Below are 19,301 nucleotides of genomic sequence, written 5' to 3'. Positions count from 1 at the left end.
TCATATGCGTGTGAAGGCAGACGAGCCAATGCTTTTGCCAATCCAGTGTCTACGGTGCGTACTTGGCTATATTGTTATAATGATATAACATGTACAACACAATCTAATGCTGTTAATTCCTAAATTCCTCCACTAGTAGCACACATACCAAAGTAGGCTTTGCAGAGCTATCAGACACATCTGCAGGTTCAAGGACTGAAACAGACCCACTACATTTACATTTTTATTGCAAATAAACAACAAATGGTCATCCATGTGTCCGGGAAGGGGGCAGGAAGACGGCGCGCATGCGTTCAATAAAAGCCAAGTCCCGCCCGTGCGCTCGTGTGCGTTCACGCGATGTTGAAAGTGATCGAGAGGGAGCGCGCCAGTATGTCGGCAGCAAAAGTTAGAGGCTGCTAACATTAGCATTAGTAATGAAACTTAGGGTGAAATTAACTGCGTCGTGAGAGTGTGTAAAGCCGTGACAGGACTTGTATTAGTAAACATGGAGATTTATAGAGAAGAGGAGGGTAAGAAAGCGCTCTTTGTGTCTTTTAAAAAGTTGTTGGCTAACGTGGCTACGAAGCTAGCTCGCTTGAAGGAGTCATGTTTGTGTAGAGAGGAGCCAAAGTCTGGTTATTGAAAAGACTGTATTTATATTGCTCTTTGTTCTTTTGTTTGCTTTTGCAGAGATTCCGGATCCTCATATGTTCGTAAGTACGCTCTCTTCCTTAAAGTTTACGCGCGCGTTAGCCTACGCGTTGTGGAAAAGCTCCCCGCGTGTTGGCTCTTACTTCGTGGGGGGAGTTTATGGGTCTGGGGACCGGATAGGTGTTAAGATCATCAGTGGGTTCCTCGCAGGTTTGCCGTAAAAGCAGCACAGTCTAATTTGCCGAATGGAAACGTGTAAACACTGCGCCGTGTCACTTCCTGTACATATCCTGTATTCAGAGAAACGCTGTACATGCACAGTTGCTTCTTACGGAAATCTAAACACAGCTTTACCAGTGAGCAGGATGTCTGTGAAATGGTTTAGAAAACAGTGATATTAGTAATCAGTCTACAAGGAATTGCAAACCATGCTTTACTTTTTTGCGTAACAGTGAGGCGGATATTTGACGTAATAATCTCGTATTGTACGTGCAAAGTGGTCTTAATTGGACATTTCTGCTCCGAATATAATATATTGACTCCATAACAAATCCTAAGACCGTCCGTGGATTATTCTAAGGAAAAGTGCCGTCTTCGTATCTGTTGGGTTAGTGACATTTCCTCATTAAGTGGCATGTTGTTGCCCCTTTTCCTCCCACGTGTACAACCTGCCTGTGGGTTTCCTTTTTCTGCCACGGAACTCAAGATGTACAGATTAGCACATCAAAAGTTGACTGAACAGGAAAAGCTGCTCCACAAACAACTCCAGTGGATCAGATAACTGCACAGCTGATTATGTAACGCTTGACATTTATTTTTGTGCCAAACAAACTTTGCTCCACTGTAATTTATTGGTGCTGTTAAAGTGGAGAGAAAAGACTTTATAGATTTGTTTAATCACACCAACCTTCTATTTGCATTTGTGCTCAACATTACAGCTCTTATAGTGATTCTTCTGACTAAAATAAACTATAGTATTCACTATGAGAATATGCTCCACATCCCCAAATTAGATGCAGGCTGCTTTGTTGTTGCATTTACGTGTATTTATTATAGTGCAAGACCAGAGAAAGGGGCTTGCCTGCTGATCCAGTGACTCAGAGCTTCTGGACAAAGGAAAGTGAAACTCTTGGACGTGGTGCTTTTCAGTGCCAGCATTCTTACTGGAGCTCAGAGGCATGCTGAGTACTGGCAGTGGTGCAGTTTTTCAGCAGCTGTGGGAATACTCCACACTTATCATACTGGGATCCAGATGTAGGTGGAATGTGGGTAAGAATTCAAGGCTGGAGAGGCTGTGAGCGAGGGCTGTGCGTGACTGTTTGTGAATACTTTTCAAATCTCTTCGTCTCTCTCCCCCTCCTGTTTAGAGAACTGTTTTAGGGATGTTTGAAGGACGTCCTCATATGCAAAGAATAATAAGATGTGGCCTTCTTGGTAAGGAGATATTGTGCAACATGTCTGCTGTGCACATTTGAGTGTGTCGGTCTTTATTTGTGTGACTGTATGAAACTTGTTATTGTTCCTACAGGTATTGACTACGATGACGATCTAGACGACCCAGGCAATGATGATTATGTTAGTTGGAGTCATGATTTCCATAGATACCCTGCAAACCGCCTGAGGTCATCCAGCGCTGTATATCAGCCTGTATACTCTTCAGCCCGTAATTCTTCTTGCCCGTCCCCTGTAAGATTTCAGACAAAGGAGCGCGTAAGTGTTTAGTTTTAACGTTTTCTTTTTGATGCGATGTTGTGCTGCAGACTCTAAATGATTCAAATCTGCTTCTTTAGGATGCTGAGAGAAAAGCCAGATTATTAGAAGAATCTAAAAAAATGAAAGACAAAGCTGAGAAGAAGCGGCTTAAGAAACGGGTACATCCTGCTTTCTTGAATATGAAATGATTGGTAATAAATGTCAGCTCGTGTGAGTAATGTTCACTGCGTGTGTTTGTTGATCAGAAACAGAAGGAAAGGAAACGTCTCGAGAAGCTGGAGAAGGACAAGCTGAACCCTGAAAAAAACGAGGAGGTGATGATTGTTTTATGCAACACGTTTCGAAAAAAGAAACGGTCCTCTTATTTCACAAACTTGTGTTCTGTGCTTTACAGGGAAAAGATGATGCAGAGGAAGGTAAAGCCGTTAATGATGAACACAAAGCCAATAACAATACTAGTGTTAAACTGCAGGCCTCAGCCAAAGATACAGACAGCAGTGACAGTAGCGACGTTTCCAGTGATGAAGACGGCAACTCCAAGAACGACTCAGGCGACTCAGAGGTAGCACTTTTAAGAGTGGATATCATTCTCAAAATGAACCACTGATGGTGTAAAATGCCATTAACCTGATACTGTTCTTTTAATCCAATTTACTGAATACAGGAAAATATGATCGCACAAAATTTGGCTATAAATTATATCACTTTCTGTTCATCAATTACATTTTTTTCTCGTCTCCTTTTAAGGAACTTGATATGACGAGTAGTTTTGTAAGAAAAGCTGCTCTTATAGCCATGCATAAACTGGAGCAGAAGCCCAAACTGGAGAAGAAGGAGAAAAAGAAGATGCCAGAAAAAGAAGAATACAAAACAGGCCCTGAAAAATCACATGAAGAACGGGAGGTTGCAAAGAAGGTGAAGAAGCTCGCATACAGATCAGATTGATGCAGTGTTTGCTCTATACGAGTGAGTTAAGTAGGAGATGGAAACTACGCTTTTCCTCCTTCTTACTCGTGTGTGTTTGTACCCGTTTAGACGTCTTTGTTGGGACCAAAAATTGGAATTTTACTATATTTGTGTGGACCAACAGTCACTTGTGAGGACAGAAGTGCCTCTCCTCACGGGTTTGAAGGAATTTTTGAGACTCAAAATGTGGTTTTAGTGTCAGGGCTACATTTAGGTTATGGTTAGGTTTAGGCTAAGGGTTAGGTAAGCGACTAGGGCAAGCATTATGTCAATTAGATGTCCTCACTAAGATGTCAAAACGAAAATGTGTGGGTGTGTGAAACTCACCGCAGAGAAATGAAATGTGTGCACATCTGTTAGTTAAACATCTTAGATAAAACAGCAGTGATGAAGGAAACGCTGGAGAATTACCACAGGGCTGTAAAACCGGCTGTATTGTGTCTTTTGGTGCACGTTAAAGGTTGAAACTCTGTTCTTGCTGTCTACGCAGGACTCTGCTGCTCCCAGCGTTCCCTCCTTTGAAGACCATGTAAAAATAAGCACAGAGCTTGCCGGTAAGTTTCATCATTATTCATTCACATAAATTTTCAGTGAGGTGATTTGACTTTTAAAGAATGCGTAAAATGAATATTCATCAGTGAGATTTCACATGAGATTTTTTTTTTTTTCCCTAGTCATTGGAAATAAGCATGCGAGTGCTGGAGACTTTAATATGGCTGTGAAGTATTTCACAGATGCAATTAAGCACAACCCTAAAGAGTTTAAGTAAGAACATGCCTGTTTACCTGACTTTAAGTAACAGCAGTGATTTAACTTGCACCACTAGCTTTAATGGCATCTTTGTGTCTGTCGCAGGTTATTTGGAAATCGGTCCTTCTGTTTTGAGAAGTTGCAAGAATACGAGAAGGCGTTAATGGATGCAGAGTTGTCGCTTGGCATATGTCCAGGTTGGGATAAAGGCCTGTATAGGAAGGGAAGAGCTCTGGCTGGTCTAAAGGTAAAAATAAAGCTTTTATCTAATCTTAACAACCCTCACATGTCATGTTTAATATGCTGTGTGTTTTTTGTTACAAAGCACTCTTTAACCAAAGTAGCAACACATTTTTCCAACCAATGAGAAACATTAAAAAGGGACATAAACTTGAGTGCTGGTCACAGGGAAGTTAGCTTAGTCTTAACTTGTTGATGCAGCTGCAGTCGGCTGTGTAGCGGCACATGCTAGATGTGACCATCAGCGGTTGTAATGTTTGCAGTTCAGGTTACAGTGACTTTGACGATGTCGCCTTGTTTGCAGCATCACTGCAGTTGTTGCACAGGTTCACATTATTTTCCTCTAAGACCAACTCGGCTCAGTTCAACTCAGTTTTCATGGTTTTCCATTACGTAGTAATACCTGGAACCAGGAACTTTTTAAAATTTCCTACTCGGTCGGGGTTCCAAGTGAGCCGAGTCAATCTGAGAATGTGACGGAAAGAGACTGCGTGCCACTGATTGGCCAGTCAGTCCCGTCACTTGATGAGTCATGAGAGCGCCAGTTCTGAAACCTGGCAACGAGGGAAATGGCTCCACAAAGTCTGTTAAAAAGCCGTATACTATCGCCTCACATACAGATGACATCAGCAGTGTTGCTATAACAACCCCACACACATTGAGGTGATCCTCAAGTCGAATTGAGTAGGTACTATTGAGAAAGAAGCATTAGACTTTTTCTGACTCAGTGTTCTGATTAATTAGGCCAATTAGTGAAGCAACAAAATGATCTGAACCCAGGTTTACTTTGAATTGAAGTTCTTGCTGTCCGTAATGTTTCAGAGGTATGAGGAAGCTGCCCTGGCCTTCACAGAAGTTCTCAAACTGGACAGTTCGTGTGCAGAAGCTGCGCAGGAGCTGATGCGTGTGCAGATAACACAGCTAATGGTATGTAGCAGCTGCGCTTAGTGGTGCAGTCACGTCAGGAGTCAAAAGTAGTGCTACACTACATGCATGTAACTACATTGTGTACTTGAATCAAACCAGAAACAGTGCTAACATGTTCATAGTTGAGATGAGAAAAATGGCATGCAGCTCGAGGTTTCATCTGTGAGGGAAAGTTGGGAAAATGAAGACTGAGCCTTTATTGAATGTGCTTCTTACTATGTGTTTCTATTTTCCTTCAGGAGTTCGGTTTTACTCGAGAGCAGAGCTCAAATGCTTTAATAATTCATGGGACGGTTAAAAAAGCACTAGAAGTGCTGTCTAAGTTAAACGATCGACCAGGTGAGTTTCTCACTCCACCGCAGTTGTGGAAATAAGTCTTTTGTTCTTGTAGCCCACCTGTGTATTATCCACTGAGAGTATCACTTGTATATTAGGCTTAAACTGACGAAGTGTGTTTAACTGTGTATTTTTATCCAGTTTAATTGCTGATCTTTGTGTGCAGGAGCTCTTCCGAGCGGCTCTCTCCCACCTGTTCAAGTAGCAAATGTCACTGGAGTGTCTCCAATCCTTTCAGCCAACACAATCGCTGCACCTGCTGCCGCTGTGCGTCCTCCTGCTCAGTCCAAGGATGCGCTGAAAAAAACACTTATGAACAAACCTTTGGGCGCAGTCCAGAATACATCTGCTGCTCAGAGTCAATCAAAGCCTACTCTTACTCAGCCCATGAAGGCCAGCAACGGCGTTAATCGCCCACCACTGTGAGTACTGATTCACTCTCACCGCAGGGTGCTTATGTGGAAGGTTGAGATGTTGCATTTTTAACACGATAATGTTTACATTGAAGTTTCTCACGAAGGATCTTTTGAAGTGATGGTGGGGGGGAAAAAATCCAGACTGGACTCTTGGCTTAAAGTTCTCATAATACATTAGTTTAGATTTCACAACAGATTAATTCTTGGAGTAAATGTAGTCTAATATAACTGTGCAGAAGTAACAATGTGGGATTGAGGTTGTACACCAGGAGCCCTTTAATTTCTCTGCTTACTGTTCCCGTGCGGCACCACTAATGAAGCGAGAGAACACCGTAAGCACGCCACTCACTCAGCTTGGATTTAGGGCTGCCACGATTAGTCGACTTTGTAAGATCCCAAAACATGCAGGAATAAGTAGCAGGATTTAAGAGTGTAATAACGGACTGAAACAGAAGATGGCAGCACTTCTGGGTCACAAAATAAACGTTTAACATATTTTCAGGCGAGAATGTAGCTGTGTAAACCTCAAATATCTGCTCAGTTTATCAAGACGCCACATATTTTCAAAAGCGCTCCGACATTTTCGGAGACGTCTGTTACCCACTAGCTTGATAGCTAGCCGGGGGCTAGGCTAACTAGAGCCGGTGAGAACACCGGACTCCCGGCAAATCGTTTTCAAACCCACCGCCGTCTTTCGCTACTCAGATTAAACATGCAATATAAGTCACTTTGATAACTTAAAAATGTTATTGTTTGGCTTCTTTTAGTATTTTATTTGTTCCTGAGTAAATCGGTTTGGCTGAGATTAAAGTTATAGTTTTTACACAGCTGAATAAACGTCAAGCAAACAACTGATTATCAGAAGTGTGAGATGCTCGAGAATATACTCCGGTGTCCCGTTATATTTTAGATAGCAAGGAGTTTATTAAACTTCACCGAAACAATCTGCAAATTTCATTAAACTTTAATAAACTATCATCTTGTCTTTATTTTTAGTTAGCACATACCTTAAACACTTAAAGCTGTAAGCTAATGATAGTTATATAAGAGCAGATGCTACTGGTGCAATAAGCTGTATGTTTTACGTCCAATGGATGCATGATCTGATTAGTCGACTAATCACAAAAATAATCGGTGACTAGTCGACTATCAAAATAATCGTTTATGGCAGCCCTACTTGGATTGAATCTATGCCAAAAAAAGAAACAAAAGCGGAGTTTGATATTTTAGCTCAAAAATGGCCCTTTGTGTTACTATTAAAATTCAAGATGGCGCCAGTGTGTACGGCTTGCCGTCTGATTCTGTTTGTACTAGTGTTTTATTTTTACTTTGTTTTAAAACATGCTAACTCTCTGCTTGTATATCATCGCCAAATGCTGCTGGCTTTAAGATCCTCTCAGTTAAAAACTCCTTATTGCAATCGTGGATATCAGGGAACCTTCTCCCCACCGCTCCTGTCAGGAGTTCCAGCTTGTCTCCGTTGTGTTCTGGCGCTACCTCAACTGAGAGGGCGCCGTGGGAAACGCAGTGGCTTATTGGTGAGAATGAAGGCTACCTGGACACGATTTCGAAAAATACCTCACCCTATCCCGACTGGATTTAACCGCGTCAACTACTGGCAGTCTCTGGACATGGCTTACACCTGCCTGACACCTGTTGTCGGGCTTACGACAATAACCCGGGCGCCAGCGTCCTCCCCCGTCTTCGCTCAGGTGGAGTAAACCCTCAGAATCTACGGCCGATAGGTCGGGCACCCACATCGGCCGCTGAGCCACCTGTACCACTGAGATTAAGTCTTGTTAATGCTCGATCGCTAGCAAACAAAACGTTTATTCTTAAGGACTTCTTTACCGATCGGGAACTGGATCTAATGCTTTTAATGGAAACTTGGCAGAGAGTCGGTGAGTCCAGTTGTTTTACTGAACTTTTACCGCATGACTGCGAGTATCTTAATGTGCCGAGGATGACTGGCCGTGGTGGTGGAGTGGCAGCTGTTTTTAGGAAGAAGCTCTCTTGCAAACAACTCTTAACTGACTCGTATTCTAGTTTTGAACTTCTGGCGTTTGAATTGGGGCGTCCCCGCCCGACACTCGTTGCAGCTGTATACAGACCTCCAAAATATCACAAGGATTTTACCCAAGACTTTTCAAACTTCTTAGCTGGAACTGTGCCAAGCTACGATCAAATCTTAATCGTTGGAGATGTTAATATTCATGTGTGTTGTCCCTCCAATTCGCTGGCCAGAGACTTTTTAAGTTTGATAGACTCCTTCAGTCTTGCTCAACTTGTGTCTGGGCCAACCCAGAAACAGGGTCATACATTGGATCTTGTGCTGTCTTTAGGGTTACCGGTCCTAAACATGGAAATATGTGATGCTGTTTCTTCTGATCACTGCCCTGTTGTGTTTGACATACTTTTATCTCTCCGCCATTTTACACCTCTTATTTCAACACGTCGTTGTCGTGTTTTTAACCCATCTACAACAGAACAATTTTCTATTGCTTTTAAAAAAGTTATAAGATCTCCCCTTGGCTTTGGTACCGAGGAAATGACAGTTAATTTTTATGATAAATGCAAAACTGTCCTTGATGAGGTCGCTCCTTTTAAAATTATAAACTCGAAACCACGACCAGACCCATGGATAAATAAGGCCACTCGTTCAGCCAGACGAGAGTGCAGGAAGGCTGAACGTAAGTGGAAAAAAGATGGGCTGCAGGTGTCCTTTCTCATGTTGAGAGACAGTCTGTACAGGTATCAGGACATTGTTAAAGCAGTGAAGTCAAGGTTTCTTTCTAATGTTATTGAGAATAGCTCCAATAATTCTCGGGTTCTTTTTTCAATTATTGACTCTGCCCTGAATATTTCCCCAGCTTCATGTATTAATAGTTCCTCAGACACCTGTGAAAGGTTCTTGCAGTTTTTTATCAATAAGATAAAACAGCTTCGATCTATGATCGCCCTGCCTTCACATGACGCGTCTAAAATATTCACCTGCTCTGCTGTTTTTGATCAGTTTGAGCCTGTGTGTCTTGATCAGGTGGAGGAAGTATGTAATGGCACAAAGACATCATCGTGTCCAAATGACATTATTCCAACACATCTTCTAAAAAAGATTTTTAAGGTTGTCGGTTCTGACATTTTAGCTATTTTTAATAGCAGCCTTAGCTCAGGTGTTGTGCCAGCCTGTTTTAAACATGCCGTTGTACAGCCTGTACTCAAAAAACCTAATCTTGACTCCTCCATCCTCACTAACTTCAGGCCTATTTCAAAGCTCCCCTTCCTGTCAAAAATTTTGGAAAAGATTGTATTTGTTCAGCTGCAATCTTTTGTAAATGGACACAATGTTCTTGAGAGATTTCAGTCTGGTTTTAAAACTCTTCATAGCACAGAAACTGCGCTTTTAAAAGTTCTTAATGATCTTTTATTAGCCACTGACTCAGGTGACTCAGCTGTGCTTCTGCTCTTAGATCTGACCGCTGCCTTTGATACTGTTGACCACAGCATCTTAATCTCACGGTTGGAGCATTGTGGCATTAAGGGCACCCCATTAGAGTGGTTCAGGTCATACCTGTCTGACAGGACCTTCTCTGTGAGCTTGGGCGATTTTATCTCTTCCTCAGCTCCCCTTACTTGTGGTGTTCCCCAGGGATCTATACTGGGGCCAATATTGTTCTCCATTTATATGCTGCCTTTAGGTCTAATTTTTAGGAAATATAACATTTGTTTTCATTCATATGCCGATGATACTCAGATCTATCTTCAACTGAAGGGAAATAGTTCTGCCTCACTAGATCCCTTACTTCAGTGTCTCGATGAAGTTAAATCCTGGATGGCCCCTAATTTCCTTAACTTCAATGAGAACAAAACTGAAGTGATAATTTTTGGACCAAGCGGCAATCCCAACACTTCTAATTTTAACCTGCACAGTCTTGAGCCTTTTGTCAAATCACATGCCAAAAATTTGGGGGTTATATTTGACAGCAATTTCACCTTTGAAAAACAAATTAGCTCAGTCGTACAGTGGTCTTTCTTCAAACTGAGGCTTTTATCTAAGGTGAGATCATTTTTATCTTTTAGAAACTTTGAACGAGCGATTCATGCTTTCATTATATCCCAGCTGGACTACTGTAACTCCTTATATGCTGGGGTTAGCCAGACCTGCCTGGCAAGGCTGCAGTTGGTCCAGAATGCTGCAGCTCGTCTTCTGACACATACTAAAAGATGTGAACACATTTCCCCCAAAGTTTCTCTGGCTTGCCTCCCTTCATTGGCTCCCTGTCCACTTCAGAATTAACTTTAAAATTTTATTGTTGACTTACAAAGCCCTGAATGGACAGGCTATCTGAACTCCTGCAGACTTATACCCCCCTTAGATCTCTTAGATCAAGTGATCTTTTGCTTTTAGCTGTACCAAGGTCGAGGCTGGTTCATAGAGGTGATCGAGCATTTGCAGTCGTAGCGCCTAAGCTGTGGAATAATTTACCCCTACACATCAGACAGGCTCCCACTGTCAATCTTTTTAAATCTTATCTTAAAACACATTTTTATTTACTGGCTTTTAATACAGCATGAGAGTTATTTGTTAATTCATATTTGGTGTTTGCTTTTAATACTCTAAGTTGTTTTATTAGGTATGTTGTATTCTTGTATAGCACTTTGGTCAACGCTCTTGTTGTAATTAAATGTGCTATATAAATAATTAAACTATTAAACTATTAACTATTGCTGATTTACTGGTTTCCACTTGGATAATAATGACCTCAAATGGCACAGCCTCACAAACTTCATAACCACCATTTCATCCACAGCTGGTGTAAACAGGTGGATTGATTACATGAAGCAGAAGCAGCGTGGGTATATGTGGCGAGCCAGACAGGAAGTTTAATAATAAAACAGATTCTCGATCTGTTTTTGTAATTGCGAAATTTAACTAGTCAACAGACAAGGTACTTTATTGATATTCTTTCACCTTTAATTAGACTGTGTATCCCAGGAAAGTCATTAGAGCAGAAAGTGATTAGGCTTTTTTTTTTTTTTTTTAAACTGTTTACTGTACATATTATAAATTATTGTGTAGCTATCCCCAAAACAGACTTTATGCGTAGGTCGTATATTGTTTTTTAAATGGTGTCTTCTTTCAACAGGGAGCTGTTTCCAGTTTGGGTGGGAAACCTGAATTTCCCAGTAACTGACTCCATGCTTGCAAACCTGTTTAACAAGTAAGAGCCTGTAGTGGAGTTTCAGGGTTTGTTATGTAATAAAAGTGCATTGCTGTAGTGTAGTGAGACACTTTTTATGGTAACTTTGTTTTGTTTTTTTACACACTCCTGTCCTGCAGGGTCGGGGTCGTCTATAGCGTCAAGGTTTTGACTGCCAAACGATGTGCCTTTGTTAACTATACAAAACAAGAACATTGTGATGAAGCAATCCGACGTTTTCATGTAAGTGCATCCTTTATTGTGGTACTGTGTCGTAATTCCGTAGTATTGTTTGTGAAGTTGCCGAGAGGCAGTCGCTGTTGTAATTTGCAGGATGGCTCTCTGGCAGAAATCCAGGAAGCGGGGCCGCTTTAGATTCTTTAATGTATCATTAAATTTTAACTCCCTGAGACACCGAAGCTACAAAAGCCCTTGAATTTATGAAATGAGTTTTAATTTGTCATTTATCTATTCAACTAAATATGAATAAAAAAAGAGGCCCACATTGGTGAATAAAAATTCAGACTGCAGGGAAAGAAGTGCATCAATCTCCAGGGTCAGAAATCTGCCCTGCTTCAAGCCCTGAATTTTGCATTTTAGGGGTTCATCTTTATGTGTGCCCCCTTTCCTAATCTCCTTGGGCCAGTTTTTTCTACACTTGTGTCTGTCTAGTTTTTGTTTGAGTCTTCTGAAACTGTCTGGATCATGCTGTGAATGCGTTGTTGACGTGTAACTCTTATCACACAGTCACGGTCACACGTCTCTCTGTGATTTTGGTGAATACTTTGTCACATGCCCAGGTTACTCCTCCACCCACTAAACTAGTATTGTGTTCACTCATCAGGGCTTTGAGCTGAGTCACAACAAGCTCGCAGTCAGGTATCCGGACAGGATTCCTGCAGGCTTGGGTATTTCCAGATCTGCCCTGAGAGCTGATGACCTGCCAGATTAGAACGTGAGGTGAGTCCTTTGATACCAGACTTCACAGCTCTGACTGTCCTGCCTCCTGCACGCTCTACCCGGGCAGCTCTCTCGCCTGAACCAAACCGAATACTTTAAGTAGTGAGAGAGCGTCAGTCTGATTACTGGAAGTGTCCTGCTGAAAGCTACATAAGAAAAAGGACACCTGGGGACACCATCCTGCCAGGATGAGACTTTGTGTGAAAATGGGCCAAGAGTTTAAAGGAATAGTTCAAAACTTTATTCCCTGGCATAAAGGAGCAAGCTATTTAATTATCCAACACATAAATGGCAGGATTATAATGCGATTATGTGTTTAAACTGTTAAATTTAAGTGACTCATACCTAAAATGTAGTTTTGTTTTTATTGCAGGCATAACGAGAGCAGCCAAAGGACAGTACGTCCTTAGAAACTCATCCCCGACCACAGAGGGAACTACTGAATGAAGACCCAGCTGCTACTTGGCCTGAATGTTGTGTTTTCAATAAATACTTCTTGTCCAATACAGACTAATCAACAGTATCTACAGGTTATCCTGTTGTAATAGCTTTATGTAAAATTACCTGGTAAGTTATGTCTGAAAATATCGTGTTATTGCAAGGTGATAAATCCAGATGTTAACAAAAGCTTCATGTTGCCAAAATTTTCAGTCTGACAATTACATGGAAGGCTTGGGTATGTATTTTAAATGTTAGTATTCAGAAAAAAAAACAGTATATAATTTACATATTTGTTTATTTAAAGTCTGCAGATTAGTCTAAGACTGCAGAGCAGGCTTACAGCTAATCACACCAGTCTGTTTCAGTAAATTTGAGTGTTAATTAAAAGGTTGTTCTGTGGACAACTTTTGAGTCATGCAAGTAACATTGGTCATCAAATACAGTATTACATTGGCTCTGAACATAATTTCTTTTAAACATGTTAAGCAGCAGGAATCCCTAAAGTTTTGTTTATGTCGAAATACTTAAATAATATATAGAGCCTAAACATATGTTCAATTAAGGCCTGTGGTCAGCCGGTTTTCCAAAATTATCTGTAGTCATTATGGTCATCCATAATTCTTATTATACATTTACTATAAGCTTAATACAGCTGTATAACACAAGCAGCATGCGGTTTCATTGCTCCTAGTTTATTTTTACCTGAAACATGTCTTAAATGAAAAACCTCAAGGGTTGAAATGCCATTGCACATTTTTTTTAAAAACACAAGTCCTCAAATTGTGAAGGTTCTTAATCCAACAATTAAAGTTTCTTTATACTCTGGATTCCTGTATCATCCTTTTCTTTTTTTTTCTTTTTAAGGATATGAACTAACTTCATGGGGCATAGATGGACCTTTCTAGAGAAAGCTTGTAGTGGGGTGTCCTGTTACAGATGTGATTGAAAGTGTAGAAGTGGACCGGATCTGTGTGAATCAGGTCTTGATCTCGACATGGAGGTGATCAGTGATCAACAATAAAATAAATCATCTGCAAAGTGATCACATTTAGGGCTATTCCAGCTCCCCCCCTACAGAAGGGCATTATTTACACAAATCGCAGCATCTGCAATCCAAACAGGTGAAAATGAAACAGAAAAACATCTTGCTAAAAAGATTTACTTACAGCGGGTACAGACAAGAAAAACGGTGGAACACCAAAATCAGAGCAAAATATCATTTTTCAAACTCATAAGTAGAGAAAACTAAAATGATTGAACAGATGGGCACAAAAGAGTCACAGCCGTCTTCTTCCAGTTATCCCGTACAGGGTTGTTGTTGTGCTGAAGCCTGTTGCTGCCGTCATTAGTTGAGAGGTAGGCTACACCTGGATACTTTTGGGAGGAAGTGTCATGAGAGACCAACCCAGACACGGGGAGAGCATGCAAACTCATCAGCCAGTGGATTTAAACCCAAGACCTTGCTGTGAGGCAACAGTGCTAACCACCATGGTGATGGAGCACCCACTCACCCTGTTGGCTCATGTCTTTAACATTATGTCACGTTTTGGGGGTAAAGTCTTTGAACTTTTGCCATAATCAGCCTTAAACTTTTGTTTTGCTGTGAAGTCACCTGACGCTTTGACCAACATGATCAGTTCATCCCTGAACCTGAGTGAGTCAAAGTGCCAAAATTGGATAGAGCCCATTCCAGGAGAAATCTTGGTAAATCAGAATATTGACATCCACGTTTCTGCCCAGGGTGTATCCCACTTGTGGTAGCTGGGATAGGCTCCAGCCTGCCCATGACCCTGATGAGGATAAGTAAAAGAAAATGGATGAAAACAATTACATCTGGATTGAAGACTAATTTATATTTTTCTTGAAAACCGCGCTGGTGTGTGGTCGTAGGTAAATGTCAAACTTGGAAAATGTGCACATAAGATGGAGCTCTTGATGAACATTTAGAGCAGGACTTCCTTAATTAAATATATGTGATCAGTGCATATGTCTACAATAAACTAAATCAAAAATAATTAGCTCTCAGTAAACTGTGGGAGTGGCTCTCGGGACATGTGCCCTTTGTGTTCAGGCAGTAATCCAGCTTTGAACAGGGAGCTGTAAATGTGAGACCTATATCAGCCAATAGATGGCAGCAAAATCAAACGAATTAAAATGTGAGCCAGAAGTAAATGGTGTTCCAGCCTTGAAAAAAAATCCTGACAAATTATATTTTATAAATTCACTCTTATGGCACATGGAGTTAAAATCATGGACCACACACCTCCTTTGTAGCACCTGGAGCTACCGCAGCTTCAACATTTGCCATCATTAAACATGCTTTCTCCACTGGAAACATTAATACACACCCACTCTAATAAACACCACGGTTTTGTGTTACTGACTTTTCTTTGCAGCCTCAATTTTGAGTCATTTTGTTACGTGGGTGACTGCAGGTATAGTGCTCTATAAATCTATCGCATCGTGCTACGAGCGTGCTTAATATTTTACTCAAAGACAGGAGTGAAACAGAAAGCTTGGCAAGATGCATTCAACCTGTGAATAGAGAGCCACGTGCACGAAGAAGATGCTGGCATTTTAGAGCAAAAGCTCTGAACAGGTGTATGAACTTTTTCTGGCTCGGCACACCAAACAATCAAGCCTCCCCCTCGCTTTGGGATCAGAAACAAATATCCACACTCAGCTTCTTAACTGATATGCATATGAAGGTGTGAATCCAAAGCAGGGATACTCTCAGAGGTCTTAAGCATATGGTGCGTGTTTGAGTCAAATGAATGCTTCAGCCCGATCACAAATGCAAAGAGGCTGTCTTTAGCCGGGAGCGAAAACACTCAACTCCCCAATGTGAACGGATTTCCTCTCACCTGTCACCCTACTCCCTTCATACGGGGTTTATGTATTCTTACAGGTGGAGGGGAGCGAGTTATTAGTTTGGAGATTTGATGAGACTTCTGAAGGGGCCTGCGGTGTTAATTGTGTGAATCGTCTAACTACCTGCTTGCCGCAGAGCCCCTCTTGAAAAGCGAGACTTTAAAATACAGCAGCCACAGAGCTCCTGCGACACCAATCGGGTTCCTTGATGGCAACTTTGGACCTAATTAGAGGCAGAAAACGTGTGAAGTGCACCCAGCCGTGAATGTACAGCAGCGGGCTCGATAATATCAGCTCTTAACCTTGCTCCTTAAACACTCTCCTCTGCCTCTTCTGTTCAGACTGCCTGTGGCAGAGAAAAAAAGGCTTTATAAAGAGAGAGAATTATGAAAAAGAGATGTAGCGGCGTCTGTTAAAAGGCAGGTTTGAATCATTTCTGCTGCCTTTTCAGACTGCTGTTCATTCCTCTCCAGGCCACAGGCTGGAAAAGCAGGGCACTTTTTTCCTCCCCCCTTCACTGGATGTGTAATCGTAAGTACTTCAAAATCTTCCCTTTTTGTCTCTCAATTTATAAGAATAAAACTCTAGGCTGGCTCCGATTAACCGGGTGGGGTCTGGAAAATGAGCGTATCAACCTGCAGCGACGTTATGCATTTTTCTGGGTGTAATTCGTCCAATCTATAGAGGCTTTGCACCATGACATCACCCTATAACACAAGCCCCTATAGTCTCTCATGCAGAGTGGAAAATGCACAAACCTTCTGCAAGAAAATGTGGCTAAAATGTTAAAGAGCTGCGATGCAACAGACAGCACAAATGTATTCAGAAAGAATTCTGATACTTGCAGAGAAGCTAAAGGATCACAGCTATGAAAGTACCGGTGGATAACATGTTGTGTCTTTCTCTGGCTTTTCGTTTTCTTCAGCCAGAGATATTTCACATGAGAAAAGAGAACCTAAATACACTCTGCAAATCATTTACTGACCTTAAATAAACAGGTATGTTTAAATTAAATGTAATAATATGATTTAGGTTTACGTCTGTCACATGTCATTGCTAAACGTGCACAACACACCCTGTGGGACAAAGCTGCAGCGGCCACACAGATGACACGTGCACGGCAACTTAAAGGGTTAGTTTGGAGTTTTGTAAGTGTGGTAGTACTTGAGTATTACCTACAGCATCCACCAGTATGAAGGAGGAGACTGGAGTACCAGCTGAGCCCCGAGACCTAAAAAGAAAGAAACAAGATAGTGAATATCAGTTAAGGTGTACAGTATGCGTTATATAAAATACCTTGAAATGACTAATAATTCATTTCCATCCACCCACGTTCTTATACACTTGTTTAATTTAAGGTTGCAGGAAGCTTGAGACTATCCCAGCTGTCATAGCAGGAAAGGTGGGGCACGCCTTGAGCAGGTCACCAGTTTGTCTTAGAGGGCAAACACACAGAGAGACACACAACCACCCACACTCACGTCTACAGCAAATTTAGAATCACTAAGTCACCCAACGTGCGTTTGTCTGGAGTTTAGTTTAGACTAATCGCAGCTTTGACGGTACGCGACTTTGCTTGTTTGTCAACTTTGCCACTAATTTCAGCTTTTGTGAGGCTTAATCTGAAGATGGTCTGTGCCTTCTTTGGTGCTGACTTGGGGAAAATAACAAACGTGCCCGGTGTATTAAATGCTTTAACAAAATTCAGTATGGCAGAAACTGACTTAATAGGGTGCTTTGAAATAGTCTCAAGTTATCCAACCACACCTAATTTTTTTGTGAGGTACGACTTAAATGCACTTTCAACTTCTGCCCTACTGGTGGCGCTGTAGTACTCGAGAATCGGGGGACTTTCCCCTGTCATTGAACAAATGTCAAAGAAACACTTACCACAAGGTCCACTGACCTGCTGTTCTGGAGCGTTTGATCACATGATGTTCATTCTTTATAGTTTAAGTTATCCTTGATTCAGCTAAACTTCATTTTCAACACAATGAATATCACATAATATGTGATATACGCTCCAAACGGGTACTCTCAATGAGACGGTCTTCCAGCTAAAGTTGCAGTACATCATGTCATAGTTATCTTAGAGAGCGAAGTCTTTGGAAATCTGTCCACCTGAACCTCGGGGAATAGTTAAATGTCAAGAACGATGAGTGCCACACAGAAACAAGTTTAATACACAGCCTCTGACAGAGTAGAAAACAAACACACACCTATTGAGATCATTCAAAAACAAAAACAATCTAATTTTTTTTATAGACTGCATATAAAACATGGAAATAACTTTGCAATGTGGATAAACCTGCATTTTTTTTAATGACCAGCAGAGGGCGACTCATCTTGTTGTGAAAGAAGCTCGACTGTATGAGAAAATGATCCTACTTCTCTCTTCATGAACACAATAAACCATTTTCTGTCATGTTTTGGGCTCAATCAGTATTTTCAGGGCTACTTTAACAAACGTCACCATTGGTGCCATCAAGGACAAACTGGGTAATGCGTGTAGTTAGCAAGTTTTTCATGTATGTTTGTGCAGTGTTGCTCAGTTTGTTAGATCTAACAAAGATGTGCCCATCAAAAAGCTACACTCAAGGCTTCACACACCTGTTAGCGGCTTTGCAGTGATTATGTCCATCTTTTATATTCAGTCTATGGGATTTTTAGAGGAAAAAACATCATTGTGCTTACTCCACTTTCTACCATTACAGCGAATGTCTGACTCCAGCTGCACAGACAGTTTTAGAATGAAGCGATTTAAAGCTGAAGGCACCTGTGTTTCATCCATCCCCGCCTCTCCTCTTCTTCCTTATCATAAAAACAGTCACTGCCTGCCAGCACTCAACCTGGAGTAGAAAAATAAAAGTCGTGTCCTCTGAATCTAATAAGGAGATGGAGGCTCTCCTCTCCGTGTGGGATATTCCTGATTTCAGAGAGCCGCTGCGACTTCCACTGGTGGAAGAGTCCTGACCTCCTTCAACGCACTGCAGGTAGCAACCTGGATGCTTCTGTGCTGACCTGACCGCAGCCTCTCTTACCAGCTCCATCTCAGTGTCCCACTCTGTCATTTGTACCATCGGAGAGACCCATCTCGCTCTCTGCAGCCCCAGAGCAGATGTTCTAACTGTCTCCGCTCAACCGCCGCTGCTCCCAGGTCAGCTCCAGAGGCAGATGTTGCTCATGGCCTGGCAGGTGGAGCTGCTCTCTGCGGGAGAGAGGTAGATCTTGCCACTGGGACAAACGCACACCTCGTACACAGTCTGCTCCTGCGAGGCCTGCCTGGGCGACGCTGTGTAGGTGCCGAGTGGGAGGCCTCCAAACTGAACGGCGTTGGCATCTAAAAGTATCTGGAAGGACACAACGTTGGAGACAAGCTGGAAGTCATTCAAATAACACTGTCAGGGGTGTCCTGGAGTGATATAGTACCAACTGGAACTGATAAATGACTGTGGCACTATCAGTAAATACCGTGGCAGGTGGAGTGAGATACAGCAGTCCTGATCTGATGAGTTAGATCAGCAGTGAAGGTGGATTTGGCTTGGAACATTAAATTGGTCTCTCTCTTTTTTGTTTTTTTGGCCACACTAGTGGCTCAAGGGAGCCGAGTGTCAGTTGGTGGGTCGCTGCTTTGGTTCAGACTGAAATGGCTCAACAACTATTAAACAGACTGCCAAGATTTCCCAATTAGTGACTGACAATTCTCTAAGCAACCATTATTAGAACTCTGGAGATCTGTTTCCATCCACCACCAGGCTCAAATGTTAAAAAGAAAAACAGAAAAGTAAAACGACTTCATTTCCACCATATCCACAGGCTCAAAGCAACTGGACAAACTCATAAATATAAG

At 41.8% G+C, this 19,301-nt stretch overlaps 2 protein-coding genes across 5 annotated transcripts in view; one reads left to right on the top strand and one right to left on the bottom strand.

The window, feature by feature from the left end:
• The first annotated feature begins 320 nt into the window (after positions 1–320).
• Positions 321–13,405, top strand: LOC146521819 (uncharacterized). Of its 2 annotated transcripts, none has more exons than XM_085148716.1 (18): positions 321–512; positions 673–695; positions 2,001–2,067; positions 2,162–2,343; positions 2,424–2,504; positions 2,592–2,660; positions 2,741–2,908; positions 3,094–3,261; positions 3,803–3,866; positions 3,987–4,077; positions 4,168–4,309; positions 5,125–5,229; positions 5,469–5,568; positions 5,732–5,987; positions 11,126–11,200; positions 11,320–11,422; positions 12,024–12,143; positions 12,528–13,405. In XM_085148716.1, exons 1-17 carry the CDS (start codon positions 488–490, stop codon positions 12,129–12,131), a joined length of 1,827 nt encoding a protein of 608 aa, XP_085004842.1. In that variant the 5' UTR covers positions 321–487; the 3' UTR covers positions 12,132–12,143; positions 12,528–13,405. The 2 variants fall into 2 exon arrangements, with proteins under 2 accessions (XP_085004842.1, XP_085004833.1); XM_085148707.1 differs by having other exon boundaries at positions 322–512; positions 12,024–12,139; positions 12,513–13,405.
• The window catches only part of LOC146521818 (zeta-sarcoglycan-like), a 62,013-nt gene continuing 53,716 nt past the window's right edge, over positions 11,005–19,301 (bottom strand). The window contains exons 8-9 of one of the 3 annotated variants that reach the window (XR_014871953.1): positions 16,627–18,801; positions 11,005–14,370 (exon numbers count right to left, since the gene is read on the bottom strand). Coding sequence is in view for 1 of the 3 variants with exons in the window: in XM_085148756.1 (XP_085004882.1) it covers positions 18,610–18,801 (192 nt within the window). In the remaining 2 variants the exon portion in view is untranslated. Of the gene's footprint in view, positions 18,802–19,301 lie in introns of all 3 variants that reach the window. The other 2 variants (XR_014871952.1, XM_085148756.1) reach the window with 2 other exon arrangements.

This window comes from Neolamprologus multifasciatus, chromosome 3 (genome assembly GCF_963576455.1).
Source record: "Neolamprologus multifasciatus chromosome 3, fNeoMul1.2, whole genome shotgun sequence".
In the NCBI taxonomy this organism is placed as follows: Eukaryota; Metazoa; Chordata; class Actinopteri; order Cichliformes; family Cichlidae; genus Neolamprologus; species Neolamprologus multifasciatus.
The sequence above is the reverse complement of the archived record's forward strand: the minus strand, read 5'-3'. Positions and strand labels throughout refer to the sequence as shown.

What these genes read in the sequence shown, in the direction of transcription:
- LOC146521819 (XM_085148716.1), top strand. Translation starts at nt 488, where the DNA reads ATGGAGATTTATAGAGAAGAGGAGG. An exon ending in TGCAGATAACACAGCTAATG is followed by an intron (nt 5,230 to 5,468) that starts GTATGTAGCAGC and finishes ATTTTCCTTCAG; the next exon opens with GAGTTCGGTTTTACTCGAGA. An exon ending in CTTGCAAACCTGTTTAACAA is followed by an intron (nt 11,201 to 11,319) that starts GTAAGAGCCTGT and finishes CCTGTCCTGCAG; the next exon opens with GGTCGGGGTCGTCTATAGCG.